This window comes from Danio rerio, chromosome 19, assembly GCF_049306965.1.
Source record: "Danio rerio strain Tuebingen ecotype United States chromosome 19, GRCz12tu, whole genome shotgun sequence".
NCBI lineage: Eukaryota > Metazoa > Chordata > Actinopteri > Cypriniformes > Danionidae > Danio > Danio rerio.
The window spans coordinates 3,716,040-3,732,960 of NC_133194.1; the positions used below are offsets into that span (position 1 = coordinate 3,716,040).

Genomic DNA, 16,921 nt, shown 5'->3' on the forward strand with positions numbered 1-16,921 from the left:
ATTAACTTAAAACACAGGATAGTCAAAAGAAAAAAAATTCAAGAGTTCACACTTAGCTCATGATTTATACATAGCTTGTTTGGCATGCTGTCCCGGGAGAGAGCCCTTTTGCAGGGCGAGTGGAGATTGAGCTCAGGTCTATCTCAAACTCCCCCGCTGCTGAGGCTAAGGCGAACTTCCTGAGAGTAAGACATTATAAAAAAGGTTTAGGCTTGTTTTATCTATAATATAGAGCACATTTGGATGGTGGGAGGAAACCGGGGAACCCGGGGGAAACCCACGCGGACACGGGGAGAACATGCAAACTCCACACAGAAATACCAGATGGCTCAGCGAGGACCCAACACCATTGGTATTCTTGCTGTGAGGCAACAGTGCTAGTCACTGGGCCACCGTGCCGCCCATTCTGGATAAAGGAGGAAGAAGGGGAGGAGGGGGGTTTCTTCCAGACGAAGATAGTTGTAGAAAGGAAATGAGGATATATATAGTGGTTTGGGATCCTTTGATTGGAGGATCATAATTAGTTAATGTGGACCAGCTGGGTAAATCATGAGCACATGCTTCTCTCGAAATTAGTTTAAAACTAAACTTCACCTAAAACAGTATTGTTTTTCAAAATCCTTTTATTTTACACACCAAATTATTTTTAAAAGCAAAAATTTGAGGTTTATTGCACAACATAACAGAACAATATATAAAGACTAACAGATGTATTCCTGCAACATTTCTCTTTACCTCTTTTGGTTCTATCTTTTTTATCTTATTTAAACCAATATCAGACTTAAATGCAGGATTAAATAAGTAGCAATAATTCACATTTTCTCATTTACTGCATTTTTGTTATTAAAGCAACTTCCACATTAGAATCCTCACACAATCAGCAATAGAGTTGTAGAGGACGCAGCATTAGTGACCTCTGGAGGAGAAAAGAACTGAGAGAAAAGTGGAATAGAAAAAGGGCATTTTTATTTCTCTTCTTTCTTCAGAATTACATGTACATTCACTGTATTCACTCAGCTAAAGCACACAAGTCTATATACTACTACCTTATATATATATATATATATACTCTCAGAAAATATGGTACAATGTTGTACCAAAGAAGGTACAAACCCCATGTCACTGAGGCAGTACCTTTTTATGGAACAGAATTGTACCTTAAGACAAAGAATCAAATTTGTAAAATTGCAGTTTGTACCTTTAAGGACATGATTTGTACTAAACATCATTTGTGAAATATTAAAAAAATTCCTATTTAAAAAAATTCAAAGGGCGGCTAATAATTCTGACTTCAACTGTAACTTGTAATGTATGTTAGTTCAGATAATCAGGTTTATTTTCAAGAAAAGTTTCAATACAAACTAGTTTTACACACACAGTATACTGAGCAGAAATTGTAATGGTCTTAGGGTAAAACCCTGAGGTGGATCACCACAGATTCTGCTTAGTCTATGTGCAATGTTTTAATTAGTTGTGTTTGAAAGCAGTTGTTTTTGAACAGTTTGTAATTTCTGTTATATTGTTTCTTCAAAAACTGCTCCAGTTTATCCAGAGATCTTGTAGGGATATCTATAGGGTTTCCCTCACGTTTGTTTTCACCCCAGTGAGCCTGAGATACCCATGTGTGTCCGGTGCTGTTATAGCAGCAGAATGCTGTCCACATGTGTGTGGGAATGTTGACTCTTTTTCGCAAGAAATTGCTTTTGCTTGGCACAGCTCCCGTCAGAACATAGGCTAGAGTCTTCTCAGGGTTATTTCTGTCCCGGCAATCAGACTCTATGATACTTCTAACCTTTTGCTCCATACGGACCCAGCTCCCATTATTGAAGCTTGTCACCTGCGGCACAATGTTGGTCAGGGTGAATGTAGATTCAGCAGTGATGTTGTCCGCTGCATGACCATTAGGAAATAAGTGGCCACGAGATATATTGTATATATCTTTAGTATAGTAGTCCCCTGCTTCAGCCTGATTGACACATGGTGCACGCATTTCACTATTATCTGAAGATTCAAGCTGCATAAGACATAATAAAGAGAGAGAAAAAGAGTGCCAGTCATTATTGAGGACTTAAAAACGAAAGTAAATTAATGTTTGTACACTATAAAAGTTGATGAGAGAAAAACACTTTATAATAACACACTATGAATCATTTATCAAGCATTAGCAAATAGTGAATTAATTATATGTTAAGTATTAACTCTACATTAATTATTGTTAGTAAGCAGTTTATAACTGCAATTACAAATGCTCTATTCTTAATTTATAAGTGCATGTATAGTGTGCTTAATGATTGTATTTTTATACTTTGTTAATGAATTATTTTTCATTACTAAACTAATTACTGCATTATTTACAAACCAGTTATTTAAGAATATTCATCCATTCATAAATGTATTTTCTTTTCGGCTTAGTCTCTTTATTAATCCGAGGTCACCACAGCAGAATGAACCGCCAACTTATCCAGCATATGTTTTACTCAGCGATTGTCCCCTTCAAGTTGCAACGCATCACTGGGAAATATTTAGGAATAGTTGGTGATTTTTAAAGATAATTTCGAATGACTTTGTAAATGATAAACTATTCAAACTACATTTATTATTCTTATTCTTCAGGCATATAGGTAAAGTTATTTGTATGTTAATAAATGCTTTATTAGCTCAGCTTCATCCAGTTTTGTGACCTAATCTAAAGTGAGGACTATTTATGCCTTTTAAATCCCTTATAAATGACAATTAAAGGCTCTGTTATATTCTATGTTTTTACAGTAATTTCACAATAATTTTATTTTTTTAAAAGGGAATGCAAAGATTATTGTTCATTTAAGCTAAACTGCATGAAGTTGTGTTAATAAAGCGTTTATTAACATACATAACCATTACTATATGTCTGAATAATAAGAATTATTAACGTTGATTTCAATAGTTTATTAATCATTTAGCATTCTGAATGATCTTAAAAACCATCGACTACTCTTAAATACAAATGATCTGTAAATAATGCAATACTTAATTTAGAATTGAAAAATCAATCACTCAGAAATTATAAATATGGCTTATCGCTAGGGCCAGACGAAATCTGTGGACGTTTTTTGCTATTTCTGCGGAGAATTTTGGTGGAAGTCTGCGGATTTCTGCGGAATTTTTTTGGGGAGTATCATAACTAAAACCTTAATATATTAAATAAAAAACGATATATTTTTAAACTTTTATTTAATGTTTAAAATGTAAATAGATTAACTTTATTTGAAGTAAATAAAGCAAGTTTGTCTTATAGTATATCTACTAAAAGACAGAAAATATTTCTGAACAAACTGCATTGTACATAAATCAGATGAACATTTTCATATTAGTCAATACTATTTCTGTAATTAATTTAAAAACTGAATAAATACAGATTTACACACATTTACTCAAGTATATAAACAGATTTAATGACGGGCTAAAAATTTGTGCAATTCTGCGCGCGCAGATTCCGTGTGGGCCTAGTCATAAGTCAAAAATACAGCATTTGTAACTGCAGTTATGAACTGCTTACTAACGTTTATTAATGTAGAGTTAATGCTTAAAAAAAATAAAGAATTTATTAGATGCTAATGCTTAATAAATGATTCATAGTGTGTAGTCATTATAAAGTGTTACCAAAAACTTAGTATTTACTATATTTACAAGTTTTGTGTTTTAACATTTGATCAAAATTCATGGCCAAAAATGGACTTACAGATTCATGTCACTAAACAATAAACATCACCTGTGGCTCGATCATCCATGATAGACGTGGTCTCCCTTTGTAACTTCCAGTATATTTGTAGGCTGAAAAAACGGGAATCCTGTGCGGCAATCTTTCTGAAAATTTTATACTGTAGAAAGTTGCAAATGTGTAAAGATTCTGATATTTTTGACAGATGATCTTGTGATTGTCATTCAGTGAGACTGATCCCTCGAGAAGGCCAGAAATCACCGGAGGCTCTCCATTTAGAAAAAACTGACTGCATTTACTGAACGAATCTACAACTTCAGGTGTGATGAACGGAAAACTGAACACAAGCAGTGCAGAGATGACAAGCAGATGCATCTTCATCTGAACTGAATCACGAAAAAAGCGACTAGAGAAAGGTCTGACAGGTCCAACTCCTGCCTCACTGAATGAACTTAAATACAGCGTTCACATTTAAATAGTGTCGGACAGAGAACACACCTACACACACTCGCTACTATGATGTCAACTCAAACAGGGTTTATGAGAAACAGACCTGAATTGCTGGAAAAATAGACAAGTGAATGAATAACGAAATAAATAGTAATAACAGTGTAACTTGCCAGTATAAGCAATCAGAGGTGGTTTGTGACTTTCTTAGTTATAAATATTCCAGCATAATTTATTATCTATTATAATATTTATTTATTTTTAATTCACATTTGCAGTTATGTTTTGTTTATTTCTGAGCTTTTACTTTTATAATTTGCCTGTCTGTTTGTTTGACCTTTGGATTGTTATTCTGGACTCTGATTGTTTGCTGCTCATTTTCGACCTTGATCTACAGTATGTTCTCTTACTGTTGCAAGCCCCAAATCTCGCCTGCTCATGTTTGTGCCACGTGTCAGGCTCTTCACAACAAATACGAAATGCCTATTTTATATTTTCGTCTTATTTAGTTAAAATGCAAGCTTGTTGTTTGCCGATTTGCTGCAGTTTATGTAATGTGTTGTCTGCAAAATCTAATAAAATAAAAGTATTATAAATTTTTTAAAATAAAATTATTAAATAAAATATAAAAATAAAATTTATATAAATAAAAAAATTCCCAGTACTGGGCTGTGGCTGGCAGGTCATCTGCTGTGTAAAACATATGCCGGAATAGATGATGGTTCATTCCGCTGTGGTGACCCCTGATAAACAAGAGAGTAAGCTGAAAATGGATGAATGAATTAATAAATAAATAACATTCAGTTAAAATAAAATAAAATTTAAAATAAAATTATAATTCTAGTCCATGTTTTTCTTGGAAATGAACAATGTGTCATTTAAACTGTCCACTCTCATGGCTTTAACAAAAATATAAACCAGCATAACACTAAAACGATACATATTTTGAAACTGAGAAGCTAACATAAATTTATTTCTGTTAATGTTAAATTCTGTAAATATGAATTTGCTGTTAAGACACAACACTTTACTCAGATACTCGAAGCTTCTTTGTTCTTCATTCCAGAAGGGAAAGCATACCAAAGTACAGCAAGCTAATGTTTATTTAATGCCTAATGTTTACCTGGGCATCCTACAGAATAGTTTCAGTGGGAGTTTAAAGGTTTTAGTTTAAAGGGCACGTATTATGCAAAAATCTATTTTATTGGGGTTTTAAATGCAGTTGTGTGGCAACAGGTTGTGAATATAACCATACACAATAATTCAATTTTTATAATCACACTTGATTAAAACAGTCTGCAGAAACACTTTGATTGACATTCTCCCTTTGTACCTCCCATCAGAGGGGGAAAGCTCCACCCATTAGGGATGATCTCATTAGCATAAACAGCCCTGAGTGAGAAGCAGCAGGTTGAGAATTACAGGGGTGTTTAGAGGGATTGACCCTCCTAATTAAGGCTTGATACACCCTAAAGGACGTCAAAATTAATCAAAAATAGATCAGATTTTCACCTGTCAATGCGAGTTGTGCAACCATAGCGAATGACGTCGAGTCTGACGCTTTCATTTTAGAGCAGACTTCAGCAGTCCCAAACCTTAAATCTCATACACGAGGACTTAAACAGCTTCCATATTGTCATAGAGCAAAATACAGATCAGTCAAACTTAAAGTTGACTCTGATCTGTATTTTAAATAATAATGTTATTAATCAAAATAATAGACATCCATTTGACCACCTCTATAACAGTTAATACCATTGTGACTGCATAATCACGACAATTAGTCCTAGTGAGAAAGCAGTCATTCAACAGTCTGAAACTGGCAGATTTAGAGCACCGATAGGCACCGTAAGAGTTCACAAGACATGGAGAAAACCACGTTTTCTCATAAAATAGCTGTTTGTTTCTACATATTGCCTAAAGGTAACATCAAATTAGATGCATTGTTTGCATAGCTTGTCCTAAAGTAAGCCGGAATAGCTTATCAGGTCAGAATACATTAAATAGCCTATATCCCACAAAACACTGAATACTTATATATATTTTATGAGTAAATTCGATCTAATTTAAGTAAACACATACATTTGGTTCACTGAAGTGTGTATGCATTACACTAACTAACATTCCCAAAAAGGTTGACCAACCCCCAATCATCAATGTACAATTGGCACACTGAGAAGCAGTCGCCTGCCTTTAGTTTCCACCTGCTCAAGATAATGACAGCGACTAAGAATGTACTATAAATGTTGTGTTTTATGACCTTAATTAAATACGTGCCTTCTTCTGAGCCACTTCTTTTGACATTTTCTGTTTTTCACAGAAATAACGTTAGTCCAGCTTTTGAGTCTGCCACTATGCTGATGCATAGGTATTTGTAGCTCTCCTCTCATTTGATTGTGCCAAAACGGCACAGTTAGTACCAAAGCCTAAAAGGGGCAGATTCAGAGAGTTATAGAAAATAGTTGTGGTGTATTCTGAGCTGAAACTTCACATACACACTATAGGGACATTATAGAGCTTTGTAAGTCCCCTTTACTTCTCAGAATGCTTGTTGCTGATGAAGCACTTTTGGTAATACAGTTTGTGATCTTAAATGGTGTGTTAATGGTGTGTCTCTTCTTGTTTTGTGTAGTGTATCATCTGCTGTAGTTCTGTCTGGTTTCCTTCAGGTCCCGTGTTCTTCTGGAGCTGTCCGTGGTGCTGCTTCAGATCTAGTCACTTACGCTAGTCTTCTGATAGTAGAACCAGTGTTAAAGTCATAGTGCTAGATTTAGCAGCGAGTAGCTTGGTAAAAGTGACAGGTGCAATTGTGCGAAACTGCTGCAAGTTAAATAATAGGTTATTTCTCTGATTCGAAGTTGCATTTTTATCATTATTATTATTATTATTATTAAACCAAAATTCATTTTGTATAAATATTATTAGTGCTGTAAGCAGTTTTTTTGTGGAATCTGTGATACGACACAGTCCAAAAGTATTATTTTTAACTTGTACATTTTTTTTTTATTTACAAATTATTCAAACAGAATGAATTATTTTGATTAAAAATATCAGCGAAGTAATTTACTTTTATATTTATTACATATAAATGTTTTTAAGTATTTATCAAATTCCATATATTCCACAAACATTAGCAATAACTGCACCCAACATTGAAAATAAAAAGAACCTCCAATTAATGACAAAACTAACCATTGAATAATGCTCCAGCATGTTAGATTAATTTCTCAATGATCCTGTGACACTGAAGACTGGAGTAATGTCTGTAAATCATTTTCGAAAATGTACTATAAGCAAAAATGGGATGACAGTACACAACATGAAATATGTACTAAATAAAACAATATAAAAAGTAGTATTGTAGATGATGTTCTGAACAGTGTGGTTCTATAATTCAACGCAAGAGGGCGCCAAACCCGCGCAAAAGAGAGCCAAAAATACAGAAATCCGTCCAGTAATATATGAACGTTTACAGATACCAGATTATTTGTTGTGCTCATTTGACCAAAACATAAAGTAGAAAAAGAATATTATACATGTACCTTTCAAATAACTGTAAATTAAGAGAGAAAAAAAGAAGACAAAATGCTGGTTGCCTTATATTTTTGAGCTGAATCAAATTATCCTTATGAGTCCATTGAGCTTATATTATGTTAAGCTGACTTACAACAGCTTGCGTAACTTATAAAATTAAATTAGAAGATGATTAAGTTAGTTACATAGTTAAATAAGTAACAATGAACTAAAAACATATGCTATCATGACTATTTGATCCTATTTTTTTTTACAGTGTACATACTAACATAAAATAATTACTTATTTGTGTTCAGGCTGTATTTTATTTATTTATTTATTTATTTATTTATTTATTTATTTATATTTGTATTATTATGATCTGTATTGGAATATACTTTGACCACAGTGTGTTTTCAACAATATATTACATTTATATGCTTGGACATTTATAGAACAGTATAACAGTAAAAAGTAAATGTTGGAAAATGTTTTAACTATGAATAAATATGAGCTGAATATACTGTCATTTTTCAAGTCATTGCTTATTAACAATGTCAATGTCTCAATGTTCGTTCGTTATCAAATAAAATCTGAGGAAAAATGTAATTAAAGAGGTTTAGATTTAGTTTTTTTCATGATAAAAAACATGTAAAGCACATCATATATTGAAATAAGTGCAATTTCCAACACTTTAAACATCCTTTTCTAACAAAACTGACGTTTTCAAAGAAAGTGCTTTGAACTGGTTCAGATCATATCTTAGTCACATAACTTTTTCTCCTCTGTAGCTCCTTTTTCCTCTGGTGTTCCTCGAGGTTCTTTTCTGGCTCCTGTGTTGTTTTCTCTATTGTTTTCTCAAGGATATATACAAACAATAAAACAAAGATGAATAAATGCTATATAATATATATTTCAGTTAATGCAGGACTAATGCATTCAACAAATGAGACCTTAATTTAATTGTCGGCTACACAGTTATAGTTAATGAAAGCCATTGATTTCATCACTTTCACCATGTTCACCGTGTTCTGCCCCTTGTTTGCTGTGGTTTGTGTGGGTTTGGGAAGAGGCTCACAGATCCTGATCTTTATTATGGCAGAAACAGGAGGAATCATCACAGGTCAGAGTCATTAACCTCAGCGATGAAACACACACGCCGAGTGTGAGCTAACAGAGAAACTACTGCAACAAACACAGTGAGAGATCACATACTGAAACACTCCATCAACACCACACACCCACACACACGCACACACACGCACACACACACACTCCTGATCCAACCCTCCTGTTGATGCTTCAGCCTCTCTGTGTGTTTGTTGGTCTCAGTGATCTTTACTGAGTTTTCTCTGTAATTAAATTTGTTTATCTGGTTTGATTTCCACGTATGAAAGCCTTTGTCATGGTCTAAAATGGTATATCACAACATTATTAATTAATTCAAACTGTTTATTCTGATACGGACAACTGAAGTGTTTCATTTCATGTCTGCTTTGTTTGAAAAGGATGTTAAAAATGTTAAAATGTCCAGAATATGAAAAAGAAAATCCACTTGTTATCACTAAAAAGAAAAATAATAAATGTATTCAAATGTAAGAAATATAGCTCTTTAATTAAAAGTGTCTTCAGATTTTGCTTCATAACTGTTAATAAACTGAGTTGAATCAACATACAGTAAAATATAAAATATATTCAATATATTCAGCTGAATTTCTTTTATAATTAATTAATTTAACAAACCCTTACTTATTACTGTTCTACTTATTCTTGAGCTGCTATCCAATTTAACTTTATAGATTTATACTATTTATGTGTCTATTTTTTGTTTACCACAAAATATTAACTAAATATAGTCAAAGTCAGTGGTACAATAGCAATAATTAATTTAATTCAATTACATATTTATTTATTTATTTATAATTGATTTATTTTATTATTTTGTTTTATTTCATTCTCTATGTATTTTTATCAGTTCATTTGTAATTAAATTTATTTTATTTATGATACAAGCACACCTTATTCTTATTTTTTTATTGATAATTGATTTATTTAATTTTAATTTATTTGTTTTACTAAAAAATTATTTATTTATTAGATTTTTTTATTTTATTTTTTTTATATATTTTTATTATTTTATTTCATCCATAATTTGAGCAAAACTTATTCTTATTTATTTATTTATTTATTTATGGTTGATTTATTTTATTATTGTATCAATTTTATTTTATTTACTTTTTAATGTACTTTTTATTATTTTATTTTTAGTTAAATTTAATGTATAATATGAGCACAATTTTTATTTATTATTTATTAATGATTTTATTATTTTATTTTATTATTTAATTTAGTTTAGTTTAACTAAATTTGGTATTTTATTTATTTATTTATTTTATAATGTGTTAATTTTGAAAATTAAAATTACATTTATTTTATTATATTTATTTTATTTTTATGTATTTTTTATTATTTTATTTTTAATTTAACTTTATTTTATTCATAATATGAGCACAACTTATTTTTATATATTTATTTACTGATGATTGATTTAATTTATTTTATTATTTTAATTACTTTCCTTGTTTGAATTTGTTATTTTTATTTATTATATTTTATTTTTAGGTATTTTTTATTATTTTATTTTATTTTTAATTAAATTATATTTTATTTTTTTCATAATACGAGCACAACTTATTCTTTATTTATTTATTTGTTAATGATTAATGTTTATTATTTTATGTTGATACATTTTTTATTGAATTTATTTAATTTTATTCATAATACCAACTTATTCCTAACTAAAACTGCCAACTCTCCACTCCACACATCATACTTGCATTTTTAAATAGTCGTCTTTGAAAAGGAAGTGCTTAATTGCTTCACTACTGCTATGCTCTTCCAGATCTCTCATGTTAATCCAGTAAAAGCCAGCAGAGGAAAGGTTTGTTTTGACGAGCTTTGAAGCTTTGCATGCCAGCCAGAAGAAAGTGTGTCGCTCACACTGTCAAAACCGTGTTTAGTGCTTAAGCTTAGCCATCAGGCTCAACCTTTGACCTTTCACCCCTGACCTCCAGCCCGCGCACCTCTGTCCACGCGTTACACAGATCCACTGTCAGACCTCTCTTCCGGAAACATCCATTTCTAGCTCTCATTGACTAGAGATCTGAAACCTGACGAACTGAGAGATCAGGAAACGAGAAGAGGCCGAAAAAACATATTCTAGCAAATGTTTTACACAGTGAATGTCCTTCCAGCTGCAACCTAGTACTGGGAAATCCCATACACTCTTGCATTCACACATGCACTCATACACTACGGCCAGTTTAGTTCATCCAACTTCGCTATAGCATATGTGTTTGGACTGTGGGGGAAACTGGAGCACCCGGAGGAAACCCATGCCAACACGGGAAGAACATGCAAACTCCACATAGAATTGCCAACTGGCCCAGCCAAGACTCGAACCAGCGACCTTCTTGTTGTGAGGTGACAGTGCTGACCGCTGAGCCACCGTGCCACCTACCTGCTTGATCAAACTACTCATTTAAAATGAGCTAAACAACACAATTCTTGAGATTTTTTTGGGACAACTTAAATGCTTTATATTCAATCCACTTTAATTTGTTAGGTTAACTTTTTTACAGTGTTTACTATGCAATTTCTCTGATATTAAATCTTTTTAGGCAGTCAGTTCTTAATGAAACCAATTACGTTTATTATATTAATATTAAAAGTTTATTACACTAAAATATTAGATGATCAAGTCATGATGATTGCATAATTTTAAATTGCTTTATTGTATTAATTAAAGCAACAGTACACCCCAAATTCTAAATTCTGTCATGTTTTACTCATCCTTGGTGGTATTACACTTTTAGGATGTCTTCCACTGTTGAAAGCACAAAAAAGAAGATATTTTAAAGAATGTTGGAAACCGGCGATAGCTAAAACCACTATGGCTACCAACATTTTCAAAATATTTTCTTTGTTGTGTTCAACATAAGAAAGAAAGTCAGACAGGTTTTGAACAACAGGATGGTGAGGAAATTATTATTATTATTATTATTATTATTATTTTAGAGTGAACTCTCTCTTTAAAACAAGTTAAGCGCATTTCAAATTATGATTTTTTTTCACTGCAAATGATGCATTCTTAGTTAAAGTTTTTTTTTTTGTCTTGTTCCTAGTCCAAATATCTAAATATTCTTAAATCAATAAGCTTTATCTAGACAAACACAACCTGTTTTCAGAAATAATAAGTCAAATTTAGGTGAGTTTTTCCTAAATAAAAATCATCTGCTTAATGGAGTAAGCAAAATAACCTTGTTTGCTTTGAAATTACTTTGAAATGAGGTTACTTTGCTCACCCCATCGGCAGATTATTTTGCTTGTTTTTGTGAAAACTCACTCAGTTTTGTCTTATTATTTCTGAAAACAAGACAACATTTTTTGCTTCTCTAGAAAATGCTTCTTGATTTGAGAATTTTGAGAATTTTTGCTGCTTGTTCAAACCACCAAAATGAGCTGAAACAACACACTTCTTGAGATTTTTTTGGACAATTAATTGCTTTGTGTTCAACTCATTTCAATGTCTTATGTTAACTTCACTGATTTGTGTTGGGATAACATGAATTAGATGTAGAACCTTGCATTTTGTACAGTTTGATGTGCAATTTCTGTGATATTAGACAATTTTTATGAGCAAGCAGATCTTAGTGAAGCCTCAAATCAAGCTAAATAATCTGCAAATGGGGTAAGCAAAATCAACTGGTAACACTTTACAATAAGGTTCATTAGTTAATGCATTTACTAACATGAACTAATCATGAACAGCACATGTACAGCATTTATTAATCATAATGGAACATTTACTAATGCAATATTAACATCCAAGTCCATGCTTGTTAACATTAGTTAATGCACCTTGAGTTTGCACGAACTAACAATGAACAACTGTATTTTCATTAACTAACGTTAACTAATATGAACAAATACAGTAGTAGATGTGTTGTTCATTGCTTGTTCATGTTAGTAAATGCATTAATTAACATTAACTAATGAACCTTATTGTAAAGTGTGACCAATAAACTTGTATTTACTTTTAAATTAGATTATTTTCTTTACCATTTTGCTTGTTTTTATGTGTAAATTCACTTAATTTTGACTTGTCATTCAACTTTATTTTTAACGTCTAGATTTAGACTAAGCTCAAATTTTTTTTTTTGATGCTTTGTTCAAACTATCTCGGTAAATAAGTTTAAACGACACAATACTTTTGTGACAACTCGTTTGTTTTCATGTTTGTTAAGTTAACTTGACGGTTTGTGTTGAGACAACTGAAGTGAACTGTGTTTAACCCTGCATTTTTCACAATGCAGAAACAAGACAAAAGCTCTGAGTAAGAAAAGCGTTTCGTTCCAGTGTTAGATGTGCAAGATTTAGCGTGATTCAGTCTGTTGTGGAGTGTAAACAATGCCACACAATCGATTTGTTTTAGGACAACATGTAGGAAGTAAGTTCATATATTAGTTTTTACAAACTACGCGGATTAAACATAAAACAATTAAGCAGTCCCAATGAAATCTCAAGAATCGTGTTGTTTTAGCGCATTTTAAATAAGCAATTTTTTGATGAGAGAGGTAAACAATGATGGAGGCCCGTTTCACATAGCATGCATGAAGAAATGAGCTGTTATCTGGTGACTCAGAGCTCTCGCCGCTCCGCAGACATGCTGCATTCCTCTGCTCATTCCACACAGTACAATAACTTCCTGGAATTCTCCGCAGCCTGGCCGACGGAGCCAGGGCACTTCCTGTTGTCCTCGCTGCAGCACTTCCTGTTCGGCCGGCGCGGTCAGGTTCTGTTGCTGAGGCAGGAGACAAACACCTCCGGCCGGTTGGAGAAACGCTGGCGCTGCCGATGTCACTGGAGCTTTGCTGGATGTGAACTTCACGAAATCAGAGAAAAACAGGCTTCATTTAGTTTACAGTCAATGATTTATACTCAGAGAGGTTGAACATGTACTGAAAGTGCACACTCAAGTAAAACTACCAGTGCCAAAAAGCATAGTAAAGTATCTGCTGTAAATACAACACAAAGTATGAGTAAACACACTGTAAAAAAGTTGACTCAACTTAAAATTGTAAAGCAACTATGGTATGTCTTTTAGTTTAATCTCAAACACAACTTGCACGTCTTGTTAAAGGTGCCATGGAAGTAATTTGTGTACGAGAGTACACATCACTCCAATAACACTTACAACTTACAAGTGTATGTACAAGTGATTAGGGATGTCCAGATCTGAGATATGAGGCTATTTCTTCTCACACTTACCAGCTGACTGCTTACCTTTGTATGGGCGGCTTTCCCAGTTTGTTCAGGAGCTCGCTATGTACTTTAACGGACTTGAGACCCAAAGAGGAGTTGACCACGATGACAGGGTTCGAGTCTGGTGAAGACCAGTTCCAGAAAGCAGGTAAGACAAAAACAGAAACCAAAAAGTAAACAAGTAAATAACAGGGTGAGAATGTGGTAAAGTCTGAAAACGTGGTAAAAATCAGGCGAGGGCCTTTCTTTTTCTGGATTGCTTTTAAAAATGGTTGGGTAAAGGTAAGTGGGTGGGCGAGTCAATCAGTACAATCGGTTGGGGTTACAGTAGGAGGAAGTGTGGGTCAGTTGATCGGTCAGTCTGTCAGTCAGTCAACAGCGGCCTCTGGTGGATTCATGTGAGAACAGCACGCGTGAATGGCACTATTTTGAGATCTCAAAAAGCATAAACAGCGGCCTCTGGTGGATTTATAAAAATAAAAACTGCAAAAAAAAAAAAAAAACGTAGCTCCTGGGACGTATTTGGCGATCTTCAGAAATGTATATAGAGGTACGTTTTCAGAATGAGCCTGGGTTCAATCCTACTCATAAACCAAACCCTGGGTATCTGCATTTTTACATTTTTGAAATACAGTCACCATGAGTCTCTGTGTATTCAGGTTTAATTCCCTACCAGGATACAAAAAACAAGTGCACACTAGGCATGGGACCATAACCGTTTTCAAGGTATACCGCAGTTTGGAAAGGTCAAGGTTTTAAAACCAACAATTTGCTATACCGTTCCTACAGTAAATGTATGTTTTTTTTAATGTTTTTTTTTTTTAATGACAGCAGTATCTCCAGCAGAAAAGATCTACAAAGATGCTGTTTTAAATTTTAAAGAAATCAGTGTTTTTGATACTAATGAAGACAGCAGAAGTCAATCGTTCATTTGAATTACTTAGCCTGACATGTTTACTGTTCCAAAATATTATAAGTGTTTTTCAAAATAAAAAAATAAAATATATTGTGTTCAAAGGGGGAAAAGTTTTAGTTTTTTACCCAGACATTTAAAAAGAAGATATATTAGAGCATCAATCACAATAACGTGAAACCGTGATATTTTTATTCAAGGTTATTATACCTAGCACACACACACACACACACACACACACACACACACACACACACACACACACACACACACACACACACACACACACACAGTGATTGATAGCACCAGCACAGATCAGACTGTTGACAAACCACTGTGAAGTTTGCCTTAGGCCTCACTGTAGATCCTGTATGCCAGAGAAATTCACAGGAATGATTATAGTAAACCTACTTGTTTGGTGTGTGTACACTCAGATACGCCAGCTGTCACTGGGGTAGTACCTTCTAAAAAGGTACAAATTTGTACCTAAAAGGTCCATATTAATACCTCAAGGGTACATATTAGTACCTAAAAAGTACAAAATTTGTAGGTACTAATACTTTTGAGCCACCAATATGGACCCTTCAAGTACAAATGTGCACCTCCTAAAAAGGTACCACCCTAGTGACAGCTCGCGTGCCTTTATTTCTGAGAGTGTATGCGGTTTGTTTGTGGCCAGTAAACAGGGAACATTTCAGTACTTTGGCTAATGACTTGACAAGGTTTGTCAAAGTTATGAAGAACCATAATAGAAACTGAAATATCCGGTAACATCTATGTGGTGATCCCTGATGAATCAGGGACTAATCCAAAGGGAAATGAAAGAAAGGTAATTGTAGATTGTATGTTTGAACATGTTCCAGTATAAAGCGCTTCAAATTGTGCAAGGACATGTTCTGTGATTTGCATTTTGGATCTGAGCTGATTATCCCTCCGCTCTCTCAACTGTTCATTAGAATCGCTTCAAACTCTGCAATGCAAGATAATATTTCATGTAACTCTGAACTGTTCCTGCAGATCTCACTTATCTTCTGGCACATTCCTGCAAATGTTATGTAAGTTTGGAGCTGAACTCGCGCCAGGATTTTGGAGACCCTCTTTCCGCTGGACCAAAGCCATCACTTCAAACCACGCTGATGGCCCAGAAGATAAGAAGAAAAAACATCTAGGCGCTTTTCATCTGAGGTGCTCTTTTTAATTCATTCACTTTCTTTCTTTTCTCCATTAAAGAATGTCATTCATGTTCTGCGATGCATTCAACTCTAATATTTACATCATTCTGTATCCCCATATTTAATTTAGACCAGAGATATTTTGCACATTATATGCACAAATCAACCCAAGCTCATTCTGGAAACGTAGCCCCGCGGACGTTTCTGGAGACCGCGATTTACGTGGCCGGAGGTACGTAAAGGCCGCGTTTGGTTTTTTCGAGCGAATGCTTCGGGGCGGTGTGGCGCCGCTCCGCCCCTCCTCTTCGCGCTCGCCGGCCGACGGCTCGCCTCCGAGTGGAGGGCTTTCCCGATGCAACCAGTTTGTCCGCTTAGCTCACAGCGTTGCGTCTGCGGAGCGGAGGCCCCGGAGGAGGAGCCGGAGCCGGCCGCGGTGGACGACGACCGGGATCGAGTCCGGGGAACAGCGGTTCCGGAAATCAGGTAAGACGAAAAACGAAATCCGAAAAATAAGGGCGAGAACGCGGCAGGATCCGAAAATGCGGTCGAAATCGAAGACGAGGGCTTTTGCTTTTTTTTTTTTTCGTGCGAGAAAATACAGTGAAGATGCTTAAAGCACAGTTTAAACATAACATATTTAATAACTCATTTCTAATAACTGATTTCTTTTATCTTTGCTATGATGACAGTTCATTATATTTTACTAGATGTTTTTCAAGATACTCAGCTTAAAGTGACATTCAAAGGGTAAATTAATAAGGGTAAATAGACAAGTCATTGTATAATAGTAGTTTCTTCTGCACACAATCAAACATATATACTGCTTAAAGGGGCTAATAATATCGAGCTATTAAA

General features: G+C 34.0%; 2 protein-coding genes across 3 annotated transcripts in view; both read right to left on the reverse strand.

Annotated features, from left to right (window-relative positions):
- si:ch211-133n4.6 overlaps positions 1–13,801 on the reverse strand; it is a 127,128-nt gene extending 113,327 nt beyond the window's left edge. For both annotated transcript variants that reach the window (XM_073931234.1, XM_073931232.1), the window contains exon 1: positions 13,767–13,801. The gene's annotated coding sequence lies outside the window, so the exon portion shown is untranslated. The remainder of the gene's footprint in view (positions 1–13,766) is intronic.
- On the reverse strand, positions 945–4,158 carry si:ch211-133n4.9. The gene is made up of 2 exons (XM_009293967.4): positions 3,749–4,158; positions 945–2,014 (listed from the first exon to the last, which is right to left on the reverse strand). The coding sequence occupies exons 1-2, from the start codon at positions 4,076–4,078 to the stop codon at positions 1,445–1,447; spliced, it is 900 nt and encodes a 299-aa protein (XP_009292242.1). The 5' UTR covers positions 4,079–4,158; the 3' UTR covers positions 945–1,444.
- Positions 13,802–16,921: the final 3,120 nt, after the last annotated feature.

Excerpts from the sequence above, each read along its gene's own strand:
- si:ch211-133n4.9 (XM_009293967.4), bottom strand. The coding sequence starts at position 4,078 with ATGAAGATGCATCTGCTTGTCATCTCTGCACTGCTTGTGTTCAGTTTT. Across the intron at positions 2,015-3,748 it reads CATGGATGATCGAGCCACAG|CTTGAATCTTCAGATAATAG; the intron begins GTGATGTTTATT and ends TGTCTTATGCAG.